The sequence below is a fragment of the Polistes fuscatus genome, unplaced genomic scaffold (genome assembly GCF_010416935.1).
Source record: "Polistes fuscatus isolate 324 unplaced genomic scaffold, CU_Pfus_HIC Scaffold5, whole genome shotgun sequence".
Lineage (NCBI taxonomy): Eukaryota > Metazoa > Arthropoda > Insecta > Hymenoptera > Vespidae > Polistes > Polistes fuscatus.
The window spans coordinates 11,049,235-11,071,050 of record NW_025113129.1 but is presented as its reverse complement, the minus strand read 5'-3'; the positions used below and the strand labels follow the sequence as shown (position 1 = coordinate 11,071,050).

Here is a 21,816-nt window from a genome sequence, read left to right as displayed (position 1 = left end):
ACCACCAAAAACAAGATAGGAATAGTATTAATTATTATATCTGCATTTCATTAAAGTATATAAATTATCTACTATTCCAATAACATCTACTTTTAAATATTGATATAACTTAGTAATTGCATAATCGTACATTTTATGTGGGAATAAATAAAAAGGATATTGACATCAAGCATGGAGACGTATAGCGCCAAAACACAACAATTCAAATATGACTGATACTAGTTCTCTACATATATACAATTTATTCATATATAATATTAGTAAATATATAATAATAAAATATACATTTCACTCATAACAATTTTATGTCCATTCAATTTGAATATTTGGTAAATGATGTTTTAATTGTTTTTTAACATCATTTGGATTTTCTACATATGTCAGTCCTTCAAGTTTCAATTTTTTCAAATTTCTACAATCATTTAACGAGAAACTGGATTTAGCAATTAATCATAAGATAATACAGGTTTGTTAGGTTTTAAATATTTATACATACTCAAGTTTTCCTAATTTATACAACCCTTCATCGGTTACACTTGGACAGTCTATAACTTCGAGATGAGTTAGAGAGTTTTTTAAATACAATAACTTCAACATCGCTTTATTGCAAATGTATCGACAACGAATAAGCTTAACTTCCTCTATATGATTGCAACCTTCTAAATAAATAATTTTCAAATTAAATCAAAAGAATGAACGATTCATTTATCTCTTTTCTAAACTAATCTTCATTACGTCGTACTAACCAAAATATGGAAATCCTACATATGTTATGCCTGCATTTACAGCTTCAACTGATTGTATATAATTACTCCCTTTCTGTGCGATCAAAACATTATAATCCTTCAAATAATCAGATGAATTTTTCCACTTAACGTAGGCTCCATTTTTTAAAAGCCATTCAGCGCAAGCTCGATCAGGGCCAACTTCTTTGATCCTTTCTTTACTAACACTTTGAGTACATAATTTATTTTGTTAAATATAAACAAAAATACTAAACAATTCAACTATTACAAGAAACTGCATATTTCAATTAATAATATGAAAATTAATGTTTCAATAAAGGAAAATCAAGGTAATGTTAATTATATTAATTTTCTGAAACATTTGTGTTAAACAAACCTATTAAAAATTTTGGTCAGCCAATAAAACAAAGATCTTTGTTGAAATTTGTTTTCTTGTCTTAGGGAAGAAATAAGTCTACCATTTAAAATCTGTAAAAAAAGAGAAACAGATATTAAAATAGAACATTTATCTACGATCTACGAGATCAAAATGAACGATTGAAACCTTATTAATCATAGTGAATTATTTCGATCAATTTATTCCACATTTATTTAATTATTTACGTAAATACGTAAATACATTTCTGTAATATTGCAAAAGAATAATAATAATAGAATGCAAAGTTACTTTACTTCTCTCACGCTATTGGTAGAATACCTGCGCTGTTCGAAGAGCCATCTATGATTACAAATTTGACGACAAATCGAACGGTATTTCAAAATAATAGTGGCAAACTGAAACTCTGTACTTACGATTCTCTACATTTAAATATTATTTTAGATAAAATAAAACAAGTATATTTATAATAAAAATTATAATTATTAAAGTGATTTTGACAGATAGGATATAATACATTTCAAGGTAATTAATAACGCAATACAATTCAAAGGAAGAGCTCGAGTATTTGTTTATTGAAAAGAAAAATGCCGCAACAAATGAATGTACTTTGCTGTTATTCCTGTGAAATGTTTCAAGTAAGTTAATTAGTTCTATTTTTTATTTTTTTTATTTTATTTTTTTATATATTATTGTTTATATTATATTTGTTGCAATTGCAACATTCACGTAGGTTCATATCGTGAAAAAAGAACCAAAATGGCAGTGCAAAGTTTGTAATGAAAAACAATCTATTCGGCGAGTATGTTATTATTATTTCTTTTAAATTTTAATTTTATTATCATATGTAGATTAATTATAGTACAGAAAATGATTACTGTGATTAGGTTTATTTTCAAGGATCAGGAAAAGATTGTCGTTCTCATGTGCAGGAATTAAACTTGCAGAAATTAAAAGATCTTGAGTCAGCGGAAACAACTCATTCTGATAATGATAATTGCAGTTAGGCATCAAAAGATAATTTTTTAGAAGCTTCTGAACACTATTAATTAACAGTTCATTGGCTAAGAATTGGTTGAGGAGGAGTTTGTTTACGCAGAGAATGTGCCTCAACTTTAAAACTGCCCCATCATTTACTGCAGTATGTTTTACATAACGACTTAAAAGTCAGAATAGATCATTACAGAGATGATCCAGTTAATGAAATCTAAATAAATGATTACGCATATAGTCTAAAATAAAAAGAACCAAAATCTACGAGTCCTGACTAAATTTCTATTAATAATAATGAAGTTAAAATTACATCTCTAATACAGTAGAAGTTGAAAATATATTTAAAAGATATTGATATAATTTTTGATTTTTAATACAAATGATTTTTTTGATTATTCATCACTGGAATGATTTCATCCAACCAGTTATAAAATACGAAACGTTTAACTTTTAGTATTTATAATAGATCACAAAAAATACTCATCGTTCATATTTATAGAATTATATTTCTGAAATTAAATAAAGACAATTATATGTATTCATTGGCAAATGAGAAATGATTTTTATTTAAATAAGTATTTCATGGCAAGGACAGTTGTGTCTAAAAAAGTAATACTTTTATTACAGAATTAGATTCATAAAAATAATTCAAAAAATTTCTATTATTTTTTTTTCCATTTTCTTTTTCTTTTTCTTTTTCTTTTTCTTTTCCTTTTCATTTTTCCTTTTTTTTTGAATTATCTTTTTACAAGCTTTACAATGTCGTAAGATCAATAATTAAAAATATAAATAAGTTATTTATTTGTTATTATCTACATATGCACAGGTGCAAGCCTGAAAGCTAAATGATATCTGTAACGCATTATGAAATAAGATAGAATAAGCACTGGATGAAGTACAACGATAAAACTTTTTTGTTCTACGCGACGTAGTATGTCAACTTACTCGATTGACTGGGTTTCTCTGACATTCTTAAATATTTTTTTTTTAATAATAACAATAGAATACATTGTCCTCGTTAAAATTTGAATCTGTTACAATAACAACTATGAAATAAACCTTTAGTATTGTTCGATCAAATGAAGTTACAGCAACATATATTTATTAGAAAAATTAATATAAGACTTTGTATAATAATATGAAGAATAAGAAAATAAATAAAATAAAATTTAATAAAAGAATTATATATATATATATGTGTATTATATATGTATATATATATAATACATGCATTTCTAACACATATATATAATACATCTATTTTTTTTCTTATGTAATTTATTTATTTATGTATTTTTCTTTTTTTTTCTTTTTAAATTCTCCTAGTACATACCAGTATCCTAACTTTTTATTAAACGTTCATCCGTTGTAGTAATATCATTATTTTTTTTTAAACAAAAAGAAGTTTAGAGTATACAAACGATATAATTTATTTCTACTTATTAAAACATAAAAATGATCGATCTCATATAATCGAAGTAAGAAAGCCGACGTTTCCGTTTGAAGCTAGTTGTAGAAAACATTTCTTGCTTATATATATCAATAAATGTACACAGTCTTAGGATAGTATAACAGCTGCGCTGCGGTGATCTAATTCTTATACATATCCTCTTTCTAAATATTCATTTCACAATATTAATAAAAGATGATTGTATTCAAGAAAACCTGGCAGTGCATTATAAGAGTGTTTGTTACTTCCAATAGAATCAAATCTTAGGTAAAACATTTGTATGAGTGACCTAGCTAACTTTAAATAGTTATATTTATTGTTTATAGTCGAAAGCTGCTTGTTTCTTTCTCTTTAAAAATTTGTTGAATACAATAAAGTTATTAGAGATTGACTTCAATAGTATTCCAAGTTTTATACGTCAAATATTTAACAAATTACTTTCTACATAAATTAAACGTAAGTTTTTTGTCTTTTCTTTTTCGAATTAAATAAATTTTAAATAATTGTAATTGATCTCTCCATGATACTCGTCGCTAATATAACGAAATAATTTATATTATCATAAATTATCAATTGTATTTTGAAATTCTGTGGCAATTTGCTCCACTGTTGTGAAGAGAAAAATAAATTTGAGATAGATAAAAAAATAATTAAAAAAGAAAAAAAAATTCTAAAATAAATTTACCAATACTGATGTCTGTGACGTCGCGAAATTGATGCATCTTCATGATGTCTGAAACTACTTTGCCAACTTCGACTTCGTCTGCTCCAAATGCTACAAGATATTAAATAAATCTCTCATTGAATTATGAAAAAAAAAAGAAAATCAAATGATACAAATAAAACTTACCTTGGTAATTTTTTCCGTCTTTTATTAGGCGGACTACCGAGTTCACTTTCTCGAATAATTTGTAAGGCTGATGGCACAAATAAATCCTCTACGTAAAGAAATAAAGAAATAAATAAAACAAAACTAACACCACTTTGTTAAAAAATTAAGAGAGAGATAGAGAGATATTTAATAAAGTGAGTATAACAAATATGTTCCGAAGATGTTGTTACATACCAAACGTATTACTGTACTTTCTCTTAGATATATATTTTTGATGTTGCTGAACTTGAGGCATTGTTTCTCTTGCACTTCCTACTGTACAATCTCGCGTTCCTTTACAACCCTTCAAATGTTCTAACTGGTCATGAAGATAAGATCTATCTGACGGTGTTAACATCGATATTCTATTCCATTGTTCAAACGGATCTATAAATAAACAAACAAAAAAATATAAATATTTATTTTTATATTATATATCCACGTATTTGTAAAAAATCATTTTTAATGTTTAAACTTACCGATTCTTAAATTGTAAAAAGTTACTAAACCAGTAGTGAATTCGCAGTAAAGGAAATTATGCGTAACGTTAATAGTACGAATACACGAGTAGGTATTGTTATTAGCATTCATGCAAAAACAGAACGGCCCTGCATTCCACAATGGAGCAGTACGCCAATGATCATTGTCATGCTCGAAGCAATTCATCTTTTCAGTCAAACAATCCTTTTCAAGTTTAGCCTTTTTCTTAAGTTTGCGTTCTTTTTTCTTAAGTCGTTCTTCTTTTAACCGTCTTCTTTCCTCTCTAGCTATCTCTTTCTCATCCTTTTTGGAATACGAGTCAGGTTCGCAGTAGCACTTGTGACGTGCTTCTAAAGGACTGTTTAATAATGGTGGTAAACGACCATTGTTATTTGTCGCTGTTATACCTGTTATGTAAAATATATTTTATTTATTTTCTTTTTTAATAATAATAATCTATATGATTACTATACAAATGTATACCTTGCTTATGTTTTCTATCTGGAGTCTCCAATATGGTGACGTCTATTCTAGCTGGTCCCAGAATACCACCTGTTTTGTTCCTTTGTACTTTGGGTATTTTTTTAACAGGAGGGATTGTCGTTGGTACAGTTAATTGTATCGTTGAACTAGCTGTATTAGTTTCGCTTTTACTTGGAATCGGATGATTTACCGTGGTAGATACAGTTGGTTTGAAAATTGGTGTACCAAACTCGACGGTTCCGATTGAATCTGGTGTCTCAGTTACGAACGATGAAACATGCTGCGACGTTACTTCGGTCGTCGTTAATTTATTATTTACATTGTTATTTCTATAATTATCTTCTTGAGTGTTATCGTGAACAGTGGTAAAAACGATTGGAACGTTCGTTGATTTATCTGTCTGATATTGTGATTTTTGATTGAAAGTTACGTTTTCTTGAGTAGGAGCGGCAGTTCCAGTATTTTCATTCACGCTATGATTTGGTGGGACGTCGTCGTGAACGCTGTTTGTAAGCAGAGTATTATTGTTCTTTCGATTATAAGGAATTTTTCTACGTCTTTGTTGTTTATTATCTTCAGTATCTGTAGTATTATTGAATGTTTCTTTGATTTTTTGTCGACGTGGATTTTTTTTGGCTTTCGGTAACATAGTGGTCGTTGTGCTGGATAATTCCAAAGTAGATTCTCTTTCATGAGTCGAAAGTTCGGGACGAGTAACGTTATACTTATTGAAATTATCTTCCCGAATCGTCGAGTCTTTTTCAACAGTAGCGAACTGAGACGACTTTGAAGTAGATCGATGGGTCGTAGTAGTGGTAACGTTAATCGAATTCGCATGAGACCCTTTCTCGTGTTTTTTATGATGCCTACTGGTGTGATTCTTAGAAGTATGATAATGTGGCTTATGAGAAACATGTGGGTCCTCCGACTCGGAAGGCTCCTCCTCGTTATCCGGAATAAATACGGGACGTTTGATCATTAAATGTCGACGTATTTCCTTCAAAATTAATTACAAATTAATATTCATAATAAATGTATATTAAATTACTATAAAATGATTGAAATTTAACACACCTTTAGAGTTTCTAACTGCATTCTCATCTCTTTTATTTGTTGTTCGATCTTTCGCCTTGATAGTCTCCACTCGTTGGGATCCAGATAAATAGCTTCGCTACAATTAACTCCACCTTCGGGAAGCACCGAACACTTTGATGGCAAAGTAACTCGCGGTGAGGTTGAATGACGTGCGTGTGTTTGCTGTGAAATAAAAGAAAGAAAAAATAACGAACAATTCAGATCATCGCATGGAATCATTACATTTGTAAATTACATTTGTTTTCGTAGCATTCCAAAATTCCGTAGAATATACTTTAGAAATTTCTGATAAGAAATGAACAAAGAAACCAAAAGTGAACCAATATGACGATTTGTTTAAAAAATAAATTAGTAGAAAATCGCGCTGTAGCGGTGCGTAGTAGCTAAAAGATTAATTAAAGTAAAAATACAAAAATGATTAACAACGTACTTTTAAATCGTCTAATTCCTCTTCTATACTTTCCATTATTTGTGTAACATGTTCAATCGTATCTTTCTTCGTTGCACTTCTTCTAACTCTTCTATGTCTCTTGATCACATCTTCGACATTTAATCGACCTTTTACGATCTTATCTAAACTAGGATCGAAATCGTTAATCGTGTAACTTGACATCAAACGATCATCCGATTCGTTTTCTTCTTCATTGCTTCTTTGCTCGTTATTATTATTATTATCATCATCATTATCATCATCATCGTCATCATCATCATTGATCCGCATTACCGACGTACGATTACAATAGGCATTTCTGAAAGCAACGTTTACCTGCGTTTCATAACGAAAGATCAGGATAATCCAATTATCGTTTGATTTAGCGTCTAATTAGATACCTGAATAACATGTCTCCCTCGTGGGAATGTTGTCTAAGCATATGTAAATCCTGTAAGAATTCCTCGTCATCTTCTTCATCTATCGCACGTCGATCTCTCGTATCATCCAGTTCCTCTTCCTCCAGTTCATCATCCTCGGATATTTCTCTTTTACCTTCATTCATTTTTGTTCATTTAGTAAATTATATTATGTAATTATTCGATATTAAAAATTAATTATTAATATTTAAAATTATATTTGATATAAAACTGACCTCTTTTCATGAAATATCCACTCGTTTCACCATAAGGATCCGAAGGTCTTCGATCTCTTCCAAACCCGTATCTCGACATATCGTAATCGTTAGTTTCCAACCTCGTGTAAATCAATCCCTGAGGTGTGAAGCATGCACACTTTTTCGATGTCCTTAGTATAGGTGGTGGCATTGTGTATCTACATTTGTGTCTTCTCCAACGATGACCGTCTCTCTCGCAACGCCACTTTTGACCATGCACGCAATCGGCCTGAGCTTCCGGTCTTGAACATTCGATTGCGAGACGTTCGTGTTTCGAAGCAAATGGTGATTGAACTGGATGCACTCTGTTGTCCAAGTGCAAATCCGGAGCTTTGATTTAAACACAAAGTTTATTGATTAGAGATTAATATTCGAATTTTGGTGACTGTTGTGTTCGTCGTGTAATAAAATGAAATATAATAAATAGAAAAATTATTGTTAGAATATATATAAAAATGATATTTAGAATAAAATGTTGTTGTATACTTGTTTCGTCGATAATCGATTCGTCAAAATCATCCTCGGAAATATCTTGATCACTTCCCGTATCATTTTCTATAAATCGACCGGTTTCAGAATCCTCGGTTTCGGCGATGTCATCAACCTCTTCGTTCGGTGAATTATGAGTTTGATGCTTAGTCATCGTCGCGTTCTGCTTCCTCGCTTCTCGTGCTTTTGATTCCGCGATTGATTCTGGGGTCTCGCGACGACCCGAAGACTCGATTAGGAATGTATCTGGCCATTTTATTTTTGGTCTTCTACTACGTTTATTACTAAAAATAAAACAACAAAATATTTTTAATAGATCTCATCTACAATTCTAATTTCTGTTATACAATTTTTACTTCGACGAACATAATTTAAAAGACGGGAATAAAGTTTGACGTATTGGAGTTGGCCAATATACAAAATTACTAATGCTTTTTATTTATAATACAATTAGATATAAATTACTAAAAAAGTGTTTCAATTAAAAAATACTTAACAGTTCAATTTATTTCAATATAAAACAACTTCAAATTCCGCAACACAATTTATTGGCCAACCAAAACACATCGCGTAAACGATAATTAAATCATCTATATAAAAACCAAAAAAAAAAATCACTCACTTAAGAAATAGCATTTTGAAAGATCGTCCATCCATTTGGGGTGGTGTTTCAACACCAGCGATGTCCAGGAAAGTCGGCGCCAGATCAATGTTTAAAACTATGTCGTCTACTCTGGAACGTTACATAGACCTTCTATCGCGACTCGATGCTTAAAGGTAGCACTTAGGGGTATTTGCTTTATATACTAAGATCCATTACTCAATCGTAGGAAGAAGATGAGGAAGAAAAAGAAGAAGAAGAAGATGAAGAAGAGGATGAACGTGCGTTGAATCCATTTCTCCTCAATTTCTCTCTCTCTTTCTATCTCTCTATCACTCTTTCTTTTTCTCTCAGTCAATTTCCACAACGATTAGTTGCAAAAACCGATGGAGATAGGAGTAACACAACGCGACACAAGGAGAATCCAAGAGTCCAACTCGACATGGATTTATACTTCAAAGGATGTAAGTATATATGTATCTGTATATACATATATGTAACAAGTTAAACGATATTCTTGCTGATGCTACTGCATCTGAACCCAATATGTGTACGTATATTGGGTATTACTATTACTACGATTACTACTACTAACACACACCAGTCGCTGACCACTTTTCTCATCGCTTGGTTTCACGGTCCAGCAGGATAATTTATAGCGTACCAAGACTCTTTATGGCGGACCGCGAAACCGTAATTCCAGAAGACGTTCCAGACAACGGGCACTTACGTGCAAGTGCTCTATTTATTGCCGTGAAATCTTGCTAAAGGTTTAAGGGAACGAGCAGATTGTACTTCTCGATGTGTATGTCTATATATATATACAATGTATACTGTGTGCCTGGCAATCCGATCGACCTAACGAATTACGGAACAAATAGATCTTACGCCTTTAACGATCGACAATCTTGTTCGATGATCAAAAAAGGAGAGTTCAGATTTTGCTCTTTTTCTTGTTCTTTTTCCAGCTTGGTATCGTTAATAAAATTACAAAGGAAGGAATGAAATAATTGCTTGATCTAACTTACACGGATCCAGGTTCTATACCAGGTCCTCTGATGAGGAAAGGTACTCTCACGTCGAATTCGAATGGAAAACTTTTGCCTTTGATAAGACCAAATTGTCCCAAGTGATAACCGTGATCGGACGTATAAATGATATAGGTATTATCCAATTCACCCAAGTCTTTTAATTCTTGATAAATCTATAGATTTAAAAATAACTCAATTTTCTTCGGAATTCATTATCATTTTGCTTGTACTTTTTTCCGTATTCATATGTAAATTACTCACTCTATCGACCGCTGCGTCGACACTTTGCAAAGTCTGGAGTCTCTTAGTCATCAAGAGATCTGTAAACTGTTTGTGTATAGGCTGCATCTTTTGAGTGACTTGAAGAATCCACTGTTTGTCTGGATTCGGCGCGTAATCGTAAGCCGGCGTACTGCAATAAGAAACGGAAAAAAAATAAAGAAGAAGAAGAAGAAGAAAAAGAAGGAAAAAAAAATATCAGTAAAATTGTTAGCACACACGAATGTTTGCAAAATCAGGGTTCCGACCACCCTGCTAAGATTGAACTTCTCGGTGTTGACTTTAAGAAGAAAGATCATTGTATGCACACATATATTTGTATATATGCACGTGTATACTTACTGGTGAGTGGTGACGTTGAAGAAGAGATGAGAAAATTGTGGTGCGGAATCTTCTGGTCCGTGTGGCGCCGGAAAGCTTGCAACCAACATTACCGGTTTACGGGCAAAATTGTGCTTGCTTTGCCGTAGAAACGCAACGCTATCGTTCGCTATTAGATCTGGATAATAGTCCTTGCTATACTCGAAGCCGTGCTTTATCTTCTTCCCGTTCATGTTGACGCTGTAGTTGTAGTATCTCGAGTTCATTATCAGACCACCCCATTCCCGCCAACCCGGCGGTATGTACGAGCCGTTGTACTTGTTCAAATATTTACCGAAGTATCCTGCAACAGGATAAAGGAAGATAGAGAATTTGTATTAGAGAGAACACGCGTTAAACACTGTTAATTAATGTTTCTTCTTTATTAGGTCACTATTATATCAATCATTTATCATTTATAATTATCAATGATATTTTCAATCAACTATTAATACCTTTCCCTTCCTATAAATAAATAAATAAATAAATAGAAAAATTAATGCTGCGTTAAAAGAAAAAAACGAGAATATTAATTAAATTATTTTGACAATTAATTTTTATTATCGACAAAAAATATTCTTAAAAAATGTTCGTTAAGTCGCGTCAGGGTTGCGCCTTTGTCTTTTTCTTTATTTATTTTTTCATTTTTTTTTGGTATATTAAAATAAAAAAGGAGTATTTAATTTGGCACTTATTGTTAGTGGCATCGATAAAACTGGTCAAGAGAATAATCATCGACCTCCCACACTTTTCTCTCTCTCTCTCTCTTTCTCTCTTCCTCTCTCGTTTATTGAATTGAATTATTCATGGCTGAGAAAGGGAGATCGCTACGAAATAATTAATTCAAACGTAGTACGCGAGGTCGCCTCTTTTGGGTTGCAACGACCGCTCGTATATATTTATTAGGCTTCGTTGTACCTATATACGCTCGAAAGTATAACGTATGTTCGATGTATGTATCGATAATATGTGTACATGTGTGTATGTGCGTGTATGTATTTTTTCTTTTTTGTTTTTTCCTTTTCTTTTTTCTTCGCCGACAAAATTACACGGGATAGGGATTTCGGTCGAGACAACTTTTTACAACGACGGAGGGTTGCGAGAGGGTGGTCAACAGGAGAAGGAGGAGGATGAGGAGGAGGAAGAGGTGGACCACCGTGGCAGAACGATCGTATTAACTTGTCGTTTTATTTTTAACGATGACATCTCAATATCGATGTTCCCGATCGATCGATGATTCTTCGGCATCTTATTTTACATCGTAATTTCATTCTTTGCCAATTAATCTTTAAAGAAAGAAAGAAAGAAAGAGAGAGAAAGAAAGAAAGGTTTGTAAAAATTCACTTAACAGGATCGGGATGATAGACCGGTTTCTTCATGGAATTTGACAATAAAATCAAAATCTCGTGTTATAATGGGATTTAATCGAACGATCTCTGGACGCACCTGTTGCTTTACGAAACGATAGAGACTCGTGACTAAAACGAGAATGAGAAAGAAAGAAGGAGAAAGAAATAAAGAAATAAAGATAAAAAAAAAGAATAAAAATGATCAAAGTGAACGAGAATGCGAAAGATGGAGAGATCCGAATTAAAATGCAAGGATAATTACTCATTCCAAAGTAATATAAAAAAGATAAAATCTGCGAGAGGTTAAAGCCAAACAATTTATCCCCCGGTCCCAACAAAAGAGATAAAAAAAAGGTAGAGATGAAAAGAGAAGAAGAAGAGGAAGAAGAAGAAGAAGAAGAAGAAGAAGAGGATGAAGGATGTTGTGAAGGAGCCACGATGTCCTGGCGCCAGTCGCGGGACCAACTCAAAAGTTGGAACGAACAAAACGAATAATATCTCGTATAAAACGACGATGACAACGTTCGAGGATTATACGGATGCGGATGTACTTACGTACACATATATCGTATGCATATGTAGGTCACTGCAGCGAATCCACCAAAAACGAAGCCACGTCATTGGTGGATTCCTATCGAGTGATATTCGATCTTTTTGGCAGGATTATTCGTTCTTACAATTCACGAATGCCAAACAGTGTTAAAATCTTTTTATCATATATTATTATCTTTTTTTGTTTCTTTTTCGTTAAAATTGTTCTCGCATAATCGGTGGGTTGAAAAGTTATGAGCCTATACTTATCCAACAAATAATTTGTTTTTATGTATAAGGCTCTGAGTATACGATTTCTCTTTTTATCGAATTTAAATAAATTTGTTTCAGTGTGTTTTGTAATAAAATATTATCATGCGTTAATGTGCAACTCTACTAATGCACTTCTCTCTCTCTCTGTTTGTTTCTGTTATAACATATTCACAATTTGTTTTACAATATACTGCTTGTTCTAAGCTTTTTATTTTATTTTATTTTTTAAAATACGTCAAAGTAAGAGAGAAAAATAATGTCTTGGAAAATTTGATTGGGGTCAACTTTTTTCAACGAGAAGAATAAAATCGGTCAAAGTTTGTTAAGTCGACGTAACGTTTAACCAATCACTTTCAAATAAATCCATTAACTTTCTCTCCCTGTCTCTCTTTCTCTCAATACATAAATGGAATATGTACATGGATCGTTAGCCGAGGCCCGTTACGCTTTGATCGATTCGTGTTCTTCCTAATGCAACGCGTCGCGCGATAAGAATTTAATTGATATTTACGGCCGGCCCGGTGGTGGCACGGGTTTATTTTTAGGCTGGCGCTAAATCAGCGCCATGTAAAGTGCACTCTTGCTACCAATGTGGTGTAGCTGCATAGTGTCAACGACCGGAACGCGAATCCTCCGAGTCGAATAATCACGAGGATCGATCATCGATCCAATCGACAATGATCATTTTTCATAAATAATTGTAAAATATTTACTACGTAAATGTATGATCCCAAAATAATTCTATTTAATCATATTAAAACGAATATTATTATTTATTACGCGTCTCGGATGTATGATTTTATTTATGTGATTATAATAAACTACAAAAAGGTATCATATTAATTATTTATAATATATAAACAAATAAAAGTTTTTCTATATTTTATTTTTATTTTTAGACTCGAAATTTTTCAACCAATCCCTTTTACAAATTCGATTGGATATTATTCATTGAATAACAAATATAATTAATAATTGTTATTATTCGTGAATATTTAGTTATTCTAACGTTATAGTATTATTTGTAGAACTAATAATTTCTAGTTAATGTATAATATGTGTATATTTATAGGATCAAAAGTTTATATTAGAAGTACTCCGGATTACACGAGGAAGTTCTAAAGGAAGTTGTTTCGTGCAGCAGGGGTATTAACCCGTTTTTCGAGTTCTAAAACGCTCGACGGGGGCTTCTCTCCGCCGATCGTTTATACGTTTGCATGCACATGGTTTAAAACAGGGGCCCTGGTTCCTCGGTTAAGTACATCGAGCTCGTTCTTACTTCGCACGATTTCAAACGCGTATCATAGCACGCTTCGAAGCACGAAACGTTTAACGATCGGCACGAGTTTTCCTACTACTACTACTCTCTTCTCTTCTATTCTCTCTCTCTTTCTATTTCAAACGAATTATGATCGTTTGTGATCATCTAGAACACGATGCTGGTGGAACGCGAATAAAATATCTTTAAAGTAACTACTTACATATACCTAGTTTCATCACTTGATGATTATTTTTCTTTAAAAAATAATTACGATAATTTAGAAGAATGAGGATTTAAAATTATTTAACGAATTTTAATCTTCGTATTTAATCGTAAAATGAAAATAATTCAAAATGCTATTAAATGGATATAAATAAACATCTTAAAAAACTAACTTCAACAGATTCTCGAGAAGTATTCTTCTTATCGGTGAGAAGAAACGTTTAAAAATCCAAACAGGAGACGTAAAGAGGAAGAAATAGAGAGAGAGAGAGAGAGAGATAGTTAGAAGTTTGCATAAAACTCGTCGGCTCGTTCGAAAGTAATCAGAAGGGTCTTCTCGGAGAGAATACATCTTGAGGAGGGTCGCAACAACTCTCGATGAAAATGCAGCGATCCTCGGAGAGCACCTGCAGTCTCTATCGGTGCCCTTTTGTAACCCTTTTTTGGCTCTTTTAGTTTCAACGTGTGTGGGTGCGTACTGGTATTAGTGATGATGGTGGTGATGGTGGTGGTGGTGGTATCGTGCGTCCCCCTTCACGATCGTCTCGCGACTCCCTCTTTTTGGTCTTCGTTTTATTTTTTTCCTTTTTTTTTTAAAGTTTTTTGTTTCATTCTTCCCCCCCCACCCCCGTCTCCTCTTCCTTCTCGTTCTTGTTCTTGTTCTTCTCCTTCTTCTTCCTGCCTACCTAACTACTGCCACAACCATCCCACGAGTACTCGAAAAACTGGCGGCGGAGTCCTCTCGAGGCGTAACGACGAGCCGAACAATGCTCCTCCAAGCACCGGAGGCTGAGCCACGATTTAAATTTAGATAATCTCACCTGCACGAGAGAGAAAAGCAAGCGCGACGCGAACCGATTCTCTCATCCTATCCTATCTAAGCGTATTTATATTACCTACCTTTCTTACCTTTCTACCTAACTTCCTACTTATCTATCTACCTACCATTTTTATTACCATCGATCGAAAATTTATGAATCGTGTCTATACATTCTGATAAGATTTATCTGGAGTGCACTTTTAAACGTCTCGAGTATATGCGACGACCCGATGACGAAGATTATTATAAATAATATAATATATTATTATATTTGTGTGTGTGTGTGTGTCTCTCTCTCTCTCTCTCTCAATTTTAAACATATGTTTTGATTAACGTTACCTTATTTATATCGATTAAAGTATTGGGTTATCAGTTGTCGTCTTACGTTTGTTAGGAAACTTGATTTAATTGAATCGTTTGTACCTTGATCACGTTGATTAATCAAAGACCTACTGTATCCCAAAATAGATGTAGCGTCTTGTGCTAAATATTATTATATTTATTATTATTTTATTAAATATTGATACGAAATCTTAATTTACGTGTTCTTCAATTTCAATATAAAAATGCAAAAATATTATAAAATTTAGTATATGAAAATTATTGAAAGACAAAGTTCACAAGAGGATGGAAATAATGGAATTTCGAAGGTACTAATATATTCGGTTGGTTTGTTATGTTTTATTAGTTTGTTAGATGTTAGGTAGAATTGTATGGCTAAGAAAGGAAGAAAGGAAGGAAGGAAGGGAAGAAAGAAAGAAAGGGTCACGAACGCGGCTTAAAGGTGAGACTTGATAAACGTATGCGCGCGTGACAAGATCCTCTCGCGAAGATAGGAAAGAAAATTTGTCGCCTGGACTGTGTGCACCAGTCCCAGTATTCTGGTCAGGGACACCACTCGGATAAGAGTAGAACAGAGAGAACGATAACGAAGAAACCAGTTCTCTTCTCTTCTCTTTTCATCCCTATCCTTTCCCTTCCTTTCATTTCATTTTACCTTTCATTTCCCTTTCCTTCTGTACCCTTCCTTTCGTCATCGATCTCCTTGCCTCTTTTCCTCTCTTTTGCGAATCCCTTCTCGTTTAGAGAGCATAAAACGAGCTTAAACTTACTTTTGTAAATAATTATTACATAGTACTAGCATCCGACAACTCATCGTCTCATCCTTCATCGACGTTATTAGTTAGCCCAGGCTTGAATATTTAACGACCACTTCAACTGGATCTTTATAATTTTCCTTGAAAGGATCGAGAGAAGATTAATCGACGTTAGAGTAATTAACGATATCAATCTTCCCATGTGGGTATATACTTTACAAAGTATCTTAACGCTCGTCACATCGATATACATATATCCCTACATATTCATTCCTTTTGAGTTATAATTAACTTTGGTAAGAGATTCTTTTCTTTTTTCCTTTTTTTCTTTTTTTTTGTATTCAAGGACATCTTCCTTTACGTTCTCGAGAGAGAAAAAAAAAGGTATCTTAAAAATCGGAATATCATCTTTTTATTATCCTTGACCTATACTCCTCGAAAAAAATATATCCATTAGCTATACTTCTGTAATGATTGTGAGTCAAACGTTCGCTCGAACGGAACAAGCAAAACCTATTTGAGCGTTAATTATTCAACCAACGATTCGAGATGTCTGTTCATTCGAGACGAAAAACAGACTGCTGGAGTTGTGGAAGATAGAAAGGCCTCTTCGGAGGAAATGTTCATGGACGACAACGTGGAAGAAGATGAAGAGGAAGTAGAAGAAGAAGAAGAAGAAGAAGAAGAAGAAGAAGAAGAGAAGGCTATCTCGTGTGTCTCTTTGCGTTCCGAATTTTGGAAGGACGCCAATCCAATGCCGGATGCGGAGTACAGAGGAAGAAGAAACCTGGCTGAACTTCTCTCTCTTTTTCTCTCTTGGAAAGAGGGAGCAATGTCCTTCCTTTAACCCTCTTCTCCAAATTACGAACGTGCTCGTGTAAGTAATGCAAAAACGTTTAAGAGAAATAAAGAAAGAAAAAAAGAAGAATTATTTATTGGGCCATTATTTATCAATAGTGCTTTAAATAAATCATTAATTATTACGAATAGTTTTAAAGCAAGAATTGTATTTTAAACATGATGATCAATATTCGTGTGTGTATGTACCTTTTATTAATATATTATAATCTCTCTCCCGATTAAACTTTAATTCGATCCTGCTACTACTACAAATATTGACCACCTAATTAAAATACTAACAAGTTAACGTTTACGTATCAATCAAATAAATAAAAGTCAACGAAATAGACCAATGATAAATCAAAGAGACTCACACCAGAAAAATACTAACTTTCTTATCTCCTTTAAGAATTTCTCTCTCTCTCTCTTTCTTTTAATCCCAATGGAATGTTCGTTCAAACATATACTCCAGATAATCCAACCATCTACTACGTCATTGATCATAACATGTCATTTTCCTTTGCTATCTTAAATGATTTGATCGATGGATTCATAGTGCAAAGGAATCCATAGTAGAAAGTTAGAAGATTATTATAAGAGAAATAATACAGAAGTTATTCGAACGTGACAGGACTGAACAAAACTATCCATTTTAACTAAGGGTCCCTTCAAATCTTACACCGAAATCATTGAAAATGTATCTCAGGGATGATCGTGACTATAAACTGACTGCTACTTGGACTTTGTTTCTTGGTTCAAGCACGAAACTAGAACTCTACAATTCTGTATCCTATTCCTTCGCGAGGATATAACTTTGGTATAATGTAATAGAATGAAAAAGAGAGAAAGATAGAAAAGGTCTTCTGGAAAGATCGGCATTGTTCTCTCGCTCGAAGATCGATCGTTTCAACGTTACACGAGATTACCTGGATCCAAAGCTACGTTTTGCTCTAGACTCTCTAGCGATGTTTTTTGGACTTTCGTACGAAGAAACGTGCAGGAAAAGGAAGAGGAGGAGGAGGAGGAGGAGGAGGAGACTTCGTCAGAGAGTGGCGAAGATTTGTGGTCTGGCAAGAAGGGATCGTGCAATTGTGGTCGATCGTGCCGGACGAACTCGTCCAACAAGATCGAATCTCGGAGAATTCCGAGGGAATGCATCCCCATATTAGTCTCTTTCTATCTCTCTCTGTTTGTCTGTCTGTCTCTCTCTGTCTCTCTCTTATTTCACCAACTGTACTACGAAACGCGAGTTTCTACTCTCTGGCATGTATACCCTACCCTTCTAAATAACGAAAAGGACACCGAAGGTATCTATACATCCCGGACCAAAGTCATTTTAGATATTGAAATCGATTTTATCCTAACCGATAGTTGTTCCCTCCAATAATATTTGGATAATAAAGCAATCAAAGTATCCAACGTTGTTACAAATATCACCTCGGTGCAATAACAATAATATTCTTTTTATTTCTTTTGATATTTAAATCACACGCGGTTGAAAAGTATTGAGTCTCGAGACGAAATAAAATTGGTTTCTATGGTAGACTCCAAACTTTTCAACCCACCTAGGGTAAGTACATATAAAAAAAAGAAAAAAAGAAAACATGACTTTTATAATTTAATTTATATCAAGATTATGTAATCATAAAATTATTTGATTCAATACACGCTATCGTAATTACTGCCACTTATGTAAATTTTTACATTCGATACTTTAAAAGCTGCAATTAATTTTTTTTTCCTTTTCTTTTTTGTTTGTTTTCTTTTCTTGCATCAACGCGATATCATATAACACAGTCTTGTTTTATTAACGCAATCTCTTTTATGTCTTCTACGTTGGTTAATAGATCTTATGAAGAAAAAAAATGATTTGTGTACTGGAAATAATTATCTTCCGTTCGCTTTTTATGGAATACAAATAATATGTGAATTCTAATTGATATCCTAATAGGATGTTGTTCACGATTGACTGAAGTTAACCAAGCCAGCAACAAGGAGGCATCGTGCAAACGTTAATGCGGAAAATGAGCGATTCGTTACGTGGGTCTCTTTCAAGGGCATTATCAATGCTTCCTTAAAGCGAAGCCGAAAGGCTTTCGAGGTTATCGCTTTAAAATACCCTATTCAGAACCCCTTTTCTCGGGTAATTGTTTATGTAACAAGGATTTGTCACGGCGAACGCGCAGATTACTTCGAGTCACAGACACAGACACACAAAATACACATATACGCGAATGTGACAGATAAAAGAAAGAGGATGACTCGAGACGTGTATTTGTAGTGTATGTGTACGTATATATATGTGTATGTGTAAGTGTGTGTTAGAGGGAACAAATAGTAACTCTATGACCGCTTACGACCATTAAACGTGAGACCCCATGTCTCGTGTTTTGTTGTAAGAATCCCGCACGGCTCTTCACGTCAGAAGAAATCTTCTTTGACGTTCCGCGTGTGTAGTAAAACCGCGTGCTTAAACTTCGCGTACCTCATCACGATGCTTCTCTATTTTTCTATTTCTATTTTTCTCTTTCTATTTTCTTTAAGTAAGTAAGAAGCACCTGAGAAATCCACCTAGAGAAATTCATTTTCTCTTTTCAACGGGAGAGATGAACGTGCTCTGGTGATAAAGGAAAGAGAGGGTTCAAGTGGAGAACATTAAGAACGATACAAATTACGCTCGTTATTCCTTTACGTCCGGTGTCAATTAAACTTCTTCTTCTTCTTTTTTCTTCTTCTTCTTCTTTTTCTTCTTTTTTTTTACCTCCTCTTTATTTCTTTTGTATGAGACTAACAGAAGCACACTTAAGAGATTGATTTTAAAAGAGAAAATTTACGATCAACTTTATAGACACCTAACACGTTCAGGATGCGTCCGATATTAATGAAGTCTACAACTATCAACAATTTCATAGTATTTCTTTTTTTTTTGTTCTATTAACTGTATAGTCGAATACTCATTTATTCGTATTCGTATTTTATGTTTATAATTTCAGAAAATTATTATTATACACAATGAATTGAAATTAATTTTTACGTAAATTTTCATCTTCGATTCGACACAAAAAACGAATAATTTTGTTCGCTGTATTTTTCAAATGAAAATGTAAAATATAACAACCGTAGCGTGTTCAAACACCATAGAATTGTGACAGGAAGAAAATCGCAAATGCTAATGGAACGATTACTCGACGTTACACTTAATAACAACAAGAACAACAACAACAACAGAAACAACAAAATCATGACATTATAGAAAATTATTGATTCATTTTAGTATTTGATGTGGTAGTTTGCAAGATCGTGGTATAATGATCGATCGACGATGGAATTGAAATGTAGACCTTGAAAATCGATCTCATTGAAATGCATGGAAAGTAAGATGAGTTCTATCACGGAAAGAAATGATGAGTTAGAATAATTCTTCATCTCGGGGGGAATGACGGTAGCGCAAAGAAAGATAAAAAGAGAGAGAGAGAGAACAAGAGAGTCAACAACTCACCGGTACGATATCCTGCGTTGCTCAGGTAAGCGGCGAATGAGTGCGGTTCGTGATCTCGTTGCCACTGGGGGCTACTGCAGTTGTCGTTGTTCGTGAAGACCTCATGATTGTGAACGTAACGGCCGGTCAGTAAGGAGCTCCTACTTGGACAACACATGGGAGTGGTCACGTATGCGTGTCTCAGCTCGGCTCCCTCGTCCCTTATTCGCCTTAAGGTCCGTGGCATGAAGTTCAGCGAACCTGAGGGATTTGACCAAGCACGAGAGAGGGAGATAGATGAAAGAAAGAAAAAGAACAACACAACAGAGAGTTAGGGAGTATATGGCATAAGTCTAATATTTAAAAAAAAAAAAGTAATATTATTCTTTAAAGTAATCTCACAATAAATATCAAATTTATCCCAAATATATTTCAAATTGAACGATAAGTTTATCCAAACACATGGGATTGGGATTTTTAATCGTAAGATAAATCAAATTTATAGATGATAATGTTAAACTCACCAAGCTCGACGTCTTGATCATCGGTTAGGATCAATACGATATTGGGTTTCCTTTCTCTCGGTTGTTGATATGGCAAGTATGGAGAGTTCGATGCTTGACCATTGTTATTGTTATTATTATTATTATTATTGTTGTTATTATTATTATTATTGTTGTTGTTGTTGTTGTTATTATTGTTGTTATTATTGGTGTTATAATTAATTTTGTGTTGAGTGATACGACGTTGTCCACCAAAGATGTCGTCCGCAGGCCCTTCGCCGTCCCTTCGTCTGGCATTGACGCTCAACAGCAGGACGGCCAGAAGCTGAAGTAATATCCTCATGATGTCTGCTGCTGCTGCTGCTGCTGTCCGTCGCTTACAGAGAGCTCGTTTCACTCGAGTGTCATATTATCATGGCTGAACGACTGAAATGAAAATAAGAAGAAGAACAAAAATCAAAAATAAGGATCACGATCTGGCGACGTTGATCGTCTTTCGAAGTCGATAAATGTCTCGTAAAGTTGACGATACGACCATGTCGTCTGGAATTTCTAATTACTATCATTCAATATTTAAGATTACGCTCACGTACTAAACTACTCTCTTACAAATACACGCCTTCGTATTTCTTCTTTCAACTACGTCAAAACGCTGTTACATTCTTCTTCTAACTATATCGTTTGATATAATATGATAGTCGTATCAAAAATTGCATTACTCGAGAGATTATTTATTTTTTAATAGGGGAATGTATGGTCTGTGTTTTATTTTTAATAAAATATTCATATACGAATTACTCTCCGAATAAAAGAAAATATTGAAATGTGATAAGCTGGAAAGTTTCCAGTCTATAACATAGAAACCAATTATCTTTCGATAATATTCATTATTTTTCATTTTATTTTACTGAATTATATTCATCAATTCAGCTGCTATCACCTTTTCTTTCGTATTGTACATAATTCAATAAAGTAACATATAAAATAACTTGCGTGAAACACACACGAGCAACGTAATAAAAATAAAAAAATACTATGGAAACCAATTTTTCTGACGACTTAATATATAGACAGATCATTAA

General features: G+C 33.4%; 2 protein-coding genes across 3 annotated transcripts; both read right to left on the bottom strand.

Moving 5' to 3' along the window:
* Nucleotides 1-97: 97 nt before the first annotated feature.
* LOC122522377 (ATP synthase subunit s, mitochondrial) lies at nucleotides 98-1,421 on the bottom strand. Its single transcript, XM_043643452.1, has 5 exons — nucleotides 1,291-1,421; nucleotides 1,123-1,214; nucleotides 747-952; nucleotides 497-659; nucleotides 98-412 (listed from the first exon to the last, which is right to left on the bottom strand). Exons 1-5 carry the CDS (start codon nucleotides 1,300-1,302, stop codon nucleotides 304-306), a joined length of 582 nt encoding a protein of 193 aa, XP_043499387.1. The 5' UTR covers nucleotides 1,303-1,421; the 3' UTR covers nucleotides 98-303.
* Nucleotides 1,422-3,375: 1,954 nt separating this feature from the next.
* On the bottom strand, nucleotides 3,376-21,077 carry LOC122522568 (extracellular sulfatase SULF-1 homolog). Of its 2 annotated transcripts, none has more exons than XM_043643757.1 (17): nucleotides 20,756-21,077; nucleotides 20,253-20,492; nucleotides 10,343-10,664; nucleotides 9,983-10,133; nucleotides 9,719-9,894; nucleotides 8,712-8,822; nucleotides 8,087-8,373; nucleotides 7,580-7,930; nucleotides 7,326-7,479; nucleotides 6,925-7,243; nucleotides 6,474-6,656; nucleotides 5,400-6,396; nucleotides 4,916-5,323; nucleotides 4,632-4,823; nucleotides 4,416-4,503; nucleotides 4,251-4,340; nucleotides 3,376-4,171 (listed from the first exon to the last, which is right to left on the bottom strand). In XM_043643757.1, the coding sequence occupies exons 1-17, from the start codon at nucleotides 21,075-21,077 to the stop codon at nucleotides 4,135-4,137; spliced, it is 4,428 nt and encodes a 1,475-aa protein (XP_043499692.1). In that variant the 3' UTR covers nucleotides 3,376-4,134. The 2 variants fall into 2 exon arrangements, with proteins under 2 accessions (XP_043499692.1, XP_043499693.1); XM_043643758.1 differs by having other exon boundaries at nucleotides 4,251-4,328.
* Nucleotides 21,078-21,816: the final 739 nt, after the last annotated feature.